The sequence below is a fragment of the Sinocyclocheilus rhinocerous genome, unplaced genomic scaffold (genome assembly GCF_001515625.1).
Source record: "Sinocyclocheilus rhinocerous isolate Xijiao unplaced genomic scaffold, SAMN03320098_v1.1 scaffold1676, whole genome shotgun sequence".
NCBI classification, from domain to species: domain Eukaryota; kingdom Metazoa; phylum Chordata; class Actinopteri; order Cypriniformes; family Cyprinidae; genus Sinocyclocheilus; species Sinocyclocheilus rhinocerous.
Genome location: NW_015644618.1, coordinates 578621 through 589217, shown reverse-complemented (window position 1 = coordinate 589217; position 10597 = coordinate 578621). Strand labels below are relative to the sequence as shown.

The 10597-nt window shown below is 35.8% G+C and overlaps 1 protein-coding gene and 1 pseudogene across 2 annotated transcripts in view; one reads left to right on the top strand and one right to left on the bottom strand.

Moving 5' to 3' along the window:
* LOC107758421 (ribonuclease P protein subunit p30-like) overlaps nucleotides 1–2851 on the top strand; it is a 4061-nt gene extending 1210 nt beyond the window's left edge. For both annotated transcript variants that reach the window (XM_016576142.1, XM_016576141.1), the window contains exons 2-11: nucleotides 482–537; nucleotides 618–674; nucleotides 757–822; nucleotides 915–983; nucleotides 1102–1191; nucleotides 1574–1690; nucleotides 1770–1799; nucleotides 1882–1919; nucleotides 2023–2102; nucleotides 2324–2851. In XM_016576142.1, coding sequence (XP_016431628.1) covers nucleotides 482–537; nucleotides 618–674; nucleotides 757–822; nucleotides 915–983; nucleotides 1102–1191; nucleotides 1574–1690; nucleotides 1770–1799; nucleotides 1882–1919; nucleotides 2023–2102; nucleotides 2324–2436 — 716 coding nt within the window. In that variant the 3' untranslated portion in view covers nucleotides 2437–2851. The remainder of the gene's footprint in view (nucleotides 1–481; nucleotides 538–617; nucleotides 675–756; nucleotides 823–914; nucleotides 984–1101; nucleotides 1192–1573; nucleotides 1691–1769; nucleotides 1800–1881; nucleotides 1920–2022; nucleotides 2103–2323) is intronic.
* LOC107758423 (ankyrin repeat domain-containing protein 1-like) lies at nucleotides 2490–5867 on the bottom strand (annotated as a pseudogene).
* Nucleotides 5868–10597: the final 4730 nt, after the last annotated feature.

Genomic DNA, 10597 nt, shown 5'->3' with positions numbered 1-10597 from the left:
GGTCAATCACAACGCACTGGATAGCTGGCTAATCAGAGCACACCTCGCTTTTCAGACCGATTAGTTTTGTAAAAATCGACGCGTTTCAGAAGGCGGGGCATAGAGGAGAAACAATAATGTACAGTATGTGGAAAATAATGTGTTTTTTTTACTTTAAACCGCATAAACACATTTCATTACACCAAATACACAAAATAATGTTCTTTTTAGCAGCATCATATGACCCCTTTAAGTAAGTTAGTTCTGTTTTGGCTGGGTTCTTCCAACTGGTCTACGACGGTAATTAGCTGGTTGTTAGTTTGTGTGAGTTGGTAAACTCTTGCACTAGCTAGCAATTAACTACCAGTTAGTTATGCCAGGTCTTTTAGCTCATGACCAGCTTGGCTCAAATTAGTTCAACTAGAAGCAGGGTAAACAAATGCATATGTTGTACTTTAGAGAAGTAAATATTTCAGTTATAATTTCACTCTTTATATTTCAGTTGGCTACTCAACAGTCGCAATAAACTATGTGGTTGAACCACAACAGAAGAAGCAGGTATGATATAAAGTAGTTAGACTAACCTGTACACTTTAAGAGAGTTCATGTGATGATGCTCTTATTTTCTTGTATTACAGGAAATTCCTAAGCCACAGAATGTGTCAGACGTATTGGATAAATTCCCAGTAGTACAGGTAAATTACTTTCGCATGTTTCCAGAGCATACTTACCCATGATGGATACTTTTAATGATTTTTATCTGCTTTCTTTTCATAGGGCAAATCTTCTCCTGTCAAAGTACTGAATCGATTGACCATCATAGCCTCTGATGCTTCTCATTTTGTAAGTTGCAAGTTTATCATGAAGAAACTAAACTGTAAGACATTTCTGCTACTGTTTTATTTATATGGTGAAATTTGTGTTATTCTCTTCAGAGACCAACCAATGAATACAAAAGCTTTGACCTTGTGGCAGTATATCCCAAGACAGAAAAACTCTTTCATGTAAGGGAAATTGCAATTCTGAATTAGCTTTAGAATTAGTATTATTTTCTTTACATATCGATGACAACCAACAGTTGTGATATTAAAGATTCTGTATATTTTCCCTCATCTCTGTCAGGCAGCCTGCATGACTTTTGATGTGGACATTATCTGCATTGCAGTGGCTGAAAAACAGCCCTTCCATTTTAAAAGGGCTCCAGTTAATGGGGTGAGTTATAACGTTTTGTATCCATACCTACCAGCGTACCAGTTGATTTTAAGCGGCACTGGGGCATTTATAGAACTTGGTAACTAAAATTACAATGTTGTGAATATGAGGTCCTATAAAGGAATATTCCACACCAAAATTAAAATGAATGTACTTGCATAATGTTGAGTTGCATGGACCACTTTTATGATACTATCATGGTGCTTTTGCGTTCTTTTCAAATCTCGACAGCACCAGTCTTTCTCATTTTTATTATATATTTAAAATCTCACCTTTTAATGCAGGTTTGAAACAACACGAGGGTTAATAAATAATGGTAATTTAGGGGTGAACTATCCCTTTAAATTATGTATCATCACTATTATATTGTTGGTCACTTCAGGCTATTGACAGGGGAGTTTTCTTTGAGACATGTTATGCGGCAGCCATCAGAGACACGACTATGAGGAGATACACCATTGCCAATGCCATCAGCCTCATGGAAGTCTGTAAAGGAAAAGTATGTTGTCCCTTATTACACTTAAACACCCTTAAAATGTGTTAAGCTGATTCTGAAATTACATTTATTTTTCTCACAGAATATCATAGTGTCCAGTGGAGCAGAAAGAGTAAGTTTTTGTAAATTGATATATCATTTCAGTGTTATTGTATTGTATGGTCAATATGACATTGTTGTCTTCTTTTCCTTAGCCTCTTGAGTTGAGGGGCCCATATGACATTGCCAATTTGTATCCTTTTTTAATTTGTGTATAAATAAGTTGTATCAATATGTCATGGTACTTCTGAAAAGCATTGTATGTGTGTTGATATGTTCCTTCATTGAGATTTCAGAGGGCTTTTGTTCAGCCTGTCTGAGGGAGATGCCAAAGCTGCCGTTTCTACTAATTGTCGATCTGTCTTGCTTCATGGAGGTAAATGACTGAAAAGAGCTCAACTATTTCCCATTTCTCCAGTACAGGCATAAATATATGCCACGTGCTCTTGTTTGTTGTTAGATTTCTAGTTGATTTGCTGAGTATGCATTGATACCAGTGTGCATGAGAAAGGTCTTATTGTTCAGTCTATCTCTTTGACATTAGATGTAAAATGTTCTATGTATGTTCATTGGTAATGTTCATGATTTTTAAAACAGAGACGAGAGCCACTGCATCTGGTGTTGTTTACACCACGAAGAAACCAAAAACTCCCCAGAAGCAAGAAGAAGAATCTCCAATATCTAAAAAGGCCAAAACTGAATTAGCATAGCCAGTATTCCAGCATTCATGTGTGTTAGTTTTTTTGTTTTTTCAAAATGAAGGTTAATATTCCCAGAATCCCTTTTCCTCAGTCTTGCAAACCACTTTAAATTAAAAAATAATACAGATATTTTAAAAATGACATTTATTTAGTCGAGCTTTAAAGGAATTGCAAGCAAAATTTACAGATGCATGTACAGATAAATTATTAGACTAGTATAAAATTGCTCATCTCACAAGTGCATTCTGTAATTACCATTTAGAATATAAAAAAAACACCACCAATCATGCTCTCACTGAATCTAATCTCAGCAGTAGAGCTATTTCAGACAATGCATTTACACGTGAAGAGGAAGCTCTGTGTTCCATTAAGTTTCTCATTCCTTTCTGCCTTATTTATGCTTTAATAAAAAGTGAAAGTACTGTGCTTCAATTTCCAAAACTCTCGTAACTTTTCCTTTTTAACTTTTCCTTTTAAAAAAGGTGTAATGTCATGCAGGGCTCAGTAGTATACCTTCCTTAGATATCAGATTCTAATTTGCAGGCAATCTAAAAATGTTGGGTTTTGAGTGTATATTATGCCCAAAGCGGTCCAATGGTGCTTATGTATCGCTTCTACTTTTTACCATCCTTAAAGCTGTCAAAGATGGTTTTAGCTACATTCTGCCACTCGCAAGCACTGTCCATTGGTGACTTTCCCTCCTGGAGAAGACAAATCAGCAGTAACGGTAACCAAGCAAAATTGATCCTGAGCTTGGCATGGCTACTAAAAATTATTTTGGAGAGCTGTTTCCACACTAGCAAAAGTAATACGTTTACACAAGTACCAGAAGATGGCACTGTGCACAGCTTAAAAAAGTATCCCAGTGAAATTTAGTCACATGAGGCATGAAAATTGATTTCCTACATGTAAATTAAATTAGCATTTTAGTATCTACATCCTAATATATGAGCAACAGGATTAAAGTATATAGGCTAAACATTACATTTGTCATTTACTTACACAATTCTTGAGTTTTAAGTCACCTCCGTGCAACAGAAGAAGCTGGATGAGTTTGAAGCGATTCAGTCTGACCGCATCATGCAGTGGTGTGTCACCCTCCTAATAAAGAATGACATTTAAAGTGACCATTAAGGTGTTAATTAACTTTATTTAATGACTGTGTTGCCAAATGCCTTACTGTGTCTTTTGCATTGATGTCTGCGCCACATTTTATGAGATGTTCAGCACATTCGTAGTGTCCTGTCCTGACCGCTACGTGAAGGGGGGTGCTGCGAAGCTGAGGACGTCAAGTGTGACCGAAAGAGACAGTATGTCAGACCACACCAGCTATATTATTAAAGCAGATTTGCTGCCAAATAACTGCTTTTACCTTGTCTCTGGAATCCAGTTTTGCCCCATGATTAAGTAGTGCTTCCAGCACAGGCAAACTGCCACCACGACAAGCCCAGTGAACTTCAGTTGCTTGAAGCTAATTAAACACAACCATAAGAGTAAGATGATCCGTTGATATTATGCAAATAAAAATTCACAGAATAGATGCATGCTACTCATTTTTTAAAAATAATTTATTGAAAAATACTGTACATAATGTACAAGTAGAATGAATACATATGCCACCTATTCCATAAAAACTAAGCAGTTTAGCATAATCTTTCTTTTTTAATAATCCGTTTGTTAAAATATAAAAACAAAATCATGTGGTGCAACCAACATGCAGAAAAAAAGGAAATGAGATCTCAGTGAGGACCCTTGCATACTTCCATGACGTCAAGATCAATAAGGCTCGAAAATTATATTTATGAATTAATTCATAACATTTGTTGAAATGATTTTACCATGAAATATATTTTAAAACTTTTTGAAAAATAGCAATGTGAATAAAAGATGTATGCATTCATGTGCATTTAAGGGTTAAGGAACATGTTACTACTTTTTGCTTGATGGTTACACCAGTTGCAGTTTTATTCATTAAATTAAAACATTTCTTGAAAATGGTATAAAACAGTAGATTTCTATATTAGAACCTGGCATATGGATTTTAAGATTGCATTTAAAATGTTTTCCTTGTCTTTATCTTGCACGCTCTTTCTCAAGTATTAATGTTTGAATTCATAGAAAATCTAAATGCACAAATATATTGAAGTATTATTATGTAAACATTATTCATTACCTTGTCTTTATTTTCAATGGAAGCACCGGCTTCCAGCAGCATTTTCACAATCTCCACGTTTCCTTGTGAGCAAGCTCTGTGTAAAGCTGTACGGTTGAACTAGACAAAATATATATGCATTTTGTGTTTAAGTCCTTTAAGTGCTGTCAGCTGCCTTATTCAATATGTTGGGTAAACACTCACATTATCATGGGCATTTGGGTCTGCACCTCTGGCGAGGTAACTCTTGACCATTGGCAATTTATCATCCAGCGCTGCCTTCAGGAAGTCATCCTCATCGACAAAATCATTCTGTGAGACAAAACAATCTCTTGTTCAGGCTAAGTTTTGTAGACTGGTATACTTGTTTTTATCTTCTGACTCTCTTCTAAAATCTCATAGAGGTCATTAGTGCTGTTGTCAGGCTGCAAAATCATTCAAATATGCTAAAGAAAACACACTTCTAATCACATATGCTTGCTGAGGTATGCAGATGAATACTTAACAAACCTATATCTTACATTAAAACCATTTAAAATGACTTCACTGTCACATTGAAGGTTATAGGTTTTCATATTTCATCAACAGAGCTTTTGCATTCTTCAGAAGGATGCTGTGCCACAGTGTTGTCCTGCTCTTTGTTTCCACTTGTCATGTCTGTAACCTAAAATAACATAAAAATAGAACACATATACAGTATATTGTAGACCAAAGACTTTCTTCTGTGGAACACAAAAGAGCACATTTTGAAGAATGTAATGTTGGTAATTAAACCATTTGGGTGATCATCGACTTCCATTGTATGGACCAAAAAAAAAAAGATATTTCGCAAAATATTTTTTGTGTTCCACAGACGAAAGGCCTATGCAGGTTTGAAATGACATGAGATTCTTGGGTGAACTATCCCTTTTAAAACACTAGTGGCCATTTTAAAATAGTAAAAGTTCAGTCTAGATATATAGGCAAAAGAAGTATCATATTTAAAGGAATATAATCTTTCTCTATGCATATTCATCAAGCAGTTGAAGTAGTTTGAAGAGGATTTTGTCTTTAAATATTTCAAATTATATCATAAGTAGGCCCGTTATTATGCTTTAAAAGGTAACAGGAGCCCAGGACCTAAAAATCCAAGATGCACAAAATAAACTGAAATCTTGAACCAAAAGCATAAATGAAACGATTTAAAATGCATAGTGGAAATATAACTAAAAATGAATTGCTTTTAAAATAGACATTTAGAAACAGACATAGAAGCCTCTACCAGCTCATCGTCCTGTAGGATTCCCATGACTTTGCTTGAAAAGTCCTTGTGTCAAAGCTAAGGCATCAGAGCCAAGCATCACTTATATACTGTATGTGGTGGTGACAGTTAAAGGAGATCATGCTCCTGTTGTTCAGCTGACTACTCCCACCTCTCAGGTTTTCCACGTCACTGTGATGTCAGATGCATTTTGAACTGGGCCGAGGGTGAAAAAATAACAATTTTCAGAAGTCAAATGCCTTTGGGAACATTTGAAGGAATGGAAATTAAACCTGTGGGTGCAACTTGATGTGCCGCCATAGAGCCCCTTGTCTATCCAGGGATGACTTACAGCTGACCACGAAGACGAAGACACAGAACACCATTCCACATAGCACACAAAGATGACAGGGAATGTTTATGAAGTTATATGTAGATATATAACATCATAATCAGCTTTGACTGTCTCATATATTTAGGGAGTTTTCTTCATTTATGAGGCTATTTTCTACTTAGAAATCATCACTTGCATTACTTCTGTTACGAGAGCAGGTAAAATTGTTGCACCCTGTGACTATTTTTAATTGAGCTGCCCATTAATCACAGAGTAATCAGTCACATGGGTGGTTGTCTTGCATGTCAGCTGCTATTTTACTAGTTTTCCACATGTCCAGGGCCTATAAGCCTATGAAATGATGCAGTCAAGATGTGAAGAATTTATCTATTAAAATTAATATTGGTGGAATTGTATCATGTCTAACTGAGTGTCATTTTCAAAGCTTTCTTAAGCGCTGTGGGAGGCTGCATACAGCATCTTTTAACAAGCAGAATGTTACACTGGTGTTAGAGAGCGATATATCCCTCCATAATATCTAATATTTGTTTGTAGCATCAGCACCAAAGATGATAAAATATTGCCATTTGAGTCTGAAATGCAACATAAGGACTCGGGTGTCTTATTTATTCATTTATTAATTTAAACTTCAGAGTGCGCTACTATCAAGAAATCAAGACAAGCAAGAAGTCAGCAGTGTTGCATATAGTGGCTCACAAAAATAGAAGTTAAAGAACATTGCCTCATTATGTGACGTGTCTAATTAAACAACTATCCAGAAATCAAATAGATGGATATATAAAATTGTAATGTTGGAGCAACGGCTTTCAATCTGGGTGGCATCAGTAGGGTTCTACAGAAAATTTGTACAAAAAGAAAAAAGAAAAAAATATTTTTATAATGAACTTTTTAGGGCTGTCAAAGGCTATAAAACTGCTCTGGAATTTTTGAATTTTGCTATCAATATAAAAAGTAACATGATGTTTTCTCGGAAATACTGTGTACAATGTATTTAGAGGGTTGATCATTTATAAGTGCTGTAAATACATTTTTTAAAATAATAAAGGAAACATTAATCAAAATCATCATTGTAAATTGAATCAAATAGAAGTTTTTGAATTTACAAGCAAAATTGACGAATTATCATTAAATGGCATCTGGAATCCAAGCAGTTACAGCCCTCCAATTTGGTCTGTTATGATTTATGTAAGAATTATTTAAAACTTAAGTGCATTGCATCTCGCAGATCAGGCCAAATACATTGATATGAGAATCGTTCCAATGAGATAATCTATATGAGACATCTGTATTATGTAATATTTTGTTGATCTATTTAGACCATAGGCCAGTATGTTATGTGATATGTGAAGCTTCCATGTTGTGTTTTTATGTGTCCTCATTCTCAGAGTGTCAGAAAATGCTTGTAAAAGATTATCTGTAACTAAACACATTGCCTGAATATCTATCAACCATTTCTGGAGCTTGTAACAGCCTCTACCTGCTCTTTAATGACCTCTGGTCTGACAGTCACATGCAATGCTGTAAACAGTTTTTCAGTGAAGAGATCAATCAAAATTATCTATGGTTTTAAAATTTTTAATTAGTATTTTTGTCTGTAAAAATATCTAAACACCTCTAAATATCTTTAAAAAATAAACCTTATTTTAAATGTAACTTTTTTTTGCAGTGTTGAGTGTTCCTCTAATCTGAAGGTATGTATCACATGTACTTCATGCTTTGAGGTTTCAGTCAGGGGGTACTGTGGCTGATTTATTGTGTATGTTGAACTTGTCACCACGCAGCTCTGGTACAGCATACCGTGAGCAAAATTAATATGGAATATGAAATATTAACCTTGTGCTGACACATTTCTATGTACTAGGGCTACATCAGAGATATGGAAGGCAAGTTTTCAAACCTTTGATCACATTAAGTGATAATATGAAAATATTACTCAGTGTTGATGCATGAAAATTTTGCAGTCATATTACAGAAATTACTATGTTGTCAAAATTGAGACAATCTGTTGAACTGATATTTATATTTTGCTGTGTCCCACACTTTGCATGCAACCCTTTTACAGCATTTATTTATTTATTTACAAGTTTATTTATTTATTTTATTTATTTATTATGTGCTTCATGTCTTATTGTACCCTATTGATGGAAAGTGCCCTGTAGTTCTTTTATAATAAGATGTACAGTAAGCCAATACATTTTGTATTGTATAATGTGCCTTAGATTTCTCATGTAGACCAGCTTTTCCATCTTTTATGTAACACAGGCTGTATTTACATATTCATGCTGTCTGATGGTTGTAATTGTATTTTCACAGTGTGATCAGTGTGACTGATGTGAGGTGCAGCAGACAGCAGTGGGACTGGAATGTGTGGAATGCCTCCTAATGAGCTGAGCCGCTGAGAGGGATTCAGAAGCCAATTCATCTGAACCTTCTCCACATCAGTCTGCCAACAAGTAGTTAGTTAGAAAGAAGAGTAGAACATATGCTTATTTTTCTTGAAAACTGCTGTTTTTACTGCTTGTTAAACTACTAAATATTTTCATCATTTCTAATTGTTCAGTTCCTGCAATTTGATTAGTTGTAATGATGTAATGATGATAACTCATCATTACACCTATTTTATTAAGTACTGTGCTTTGTGTAAATCCTCTGTGCTCATCATAGTTTTAAATAGTTATTCTCAGTGTATTTTACATGTAATTGTAATTGTGTTCATTTATTTGAAGGAATTTGATTCATTCTCACATTTGTGTCTCCATTATGGGCAAAGTCTATTTGTTTTATGTATTCAATTAAGTTGCTTCTCATCTATGTGAACTATTTTCTGTTGGCCACCAACAGTGGGACCTTTACAACAGCCACATTTGGGGGATGTATTTGAGTTCATGTGAACTTGCCAGAGTTGGCAAGTCATTAAGTTAAATCACTAAATCACAACCTTATGTATTGGTACTAATGTAAGAATTTTTATATGAAAAAAAAAATTATTGCAACATGTTGTTACAAATGTAACATCTGAAAACATGATGTGCAATGAATACAAATTGATATGGTAAGATGGGAGAAGATGCCCCCTTAAGAACAATGTGGATTTACTTTTAAATTGTAACATTTTTAGATATAAGATATAAGATATAAGTCTAGCATGTGCACAGTGAAGATGCATCATAGCACAATATTGCCTTAGCCTAGTCTTGCCTTGTCTGTTTTCTCGGTTTCTGATCTTCGCCTGTTTTCCTGGATTTATCCCTTTAGTCTTGCCACTTTTGTTTCTGTTCGCCGTTCGTTGACCTTCACTAGCCCTAGGATTATTCTTGTGTCTTGCCCGCCATATACCTGTTTGCCTTTGTTCGACCCTGCCTGTGTTTCTGACCTCTCTGCTTTAATAAAGCTTGCACATGGATCCGCATGTCTCACGTCTCGTCAGCCCCGTAACAGTCGGTATGGCTGTGATTCGGCCTTAGGTAATCCCAGCATGCCGATATCTAGTCATATTGCATGGCTACGAGGGTGATATTGCTTTTATACAACAGTTTTTCGACGGCACGAGTGTGTAAACACATAGGAAACAACAACGGAGTTTCTTTAAAAACCCTCTTTTGGGCAGAATTACTTCCTTCCACCACGGATTCAAATCTCAGTTTGACAGTTTAACAGCTGAGCTTCCCAATTCGGAAACGTCACTTCAGAACTAGTAACGAAGGAACGTTGTTGCTTCATTGAAAGCTTGTATTACTGTATTAAAAGCTCGCTGTATTATGTAGAGTATTATGAGAGAGAGAGATGGACTGAGCGAGTGTGATGACTGCATCTGATACAGCATTCATTCTTCAGATCAATCGCATATTCACAATAAAACAGTTGAATGTCCGCTGAAGAAAGTGCTATCTTTGTCATACTATGCTTTCATTTGGTGATTTCCTATGACTGCGCTGCTCAGTGCATTTGTTGGCTGCGTCTTAAGGTGTTGTTGAAAGAAAAAAATAACTTCCTTGTTTACAACCCTCCCTGCGTTCCATTCGGAAAGGCTCATCCCTACGCCCTAATCCCTTCAATGGGTTTACCCTCTGGAGTGAGAGCTTTGAAGTAGAGACCTGCGCAGGACGGATTCTTCAGTCCCGCTCCCGTAAGATGATGTCCCGCGCCCACCCGCTCCCGCAGAAATATATCTTATCTGGTCCCGCTCCCGCCCGCAACATTCATGTTTTGTCCCGCTCCTGCCCACAAAAGCCTGCATAAAAGTAATCTATATAGATTTTTTTTCAGTACATCGAAGAAATTTACATTATATTGGTTCTGTAACATCTCCTAAGCTCCACAACATCCCAGCATAAACACTCCTGATAAAATATTTGTTATTTAGACTAAGCATCAACATTCACAAACCACTGTTATTTTTAACAGAAAAGCAAGCATGGGCTGC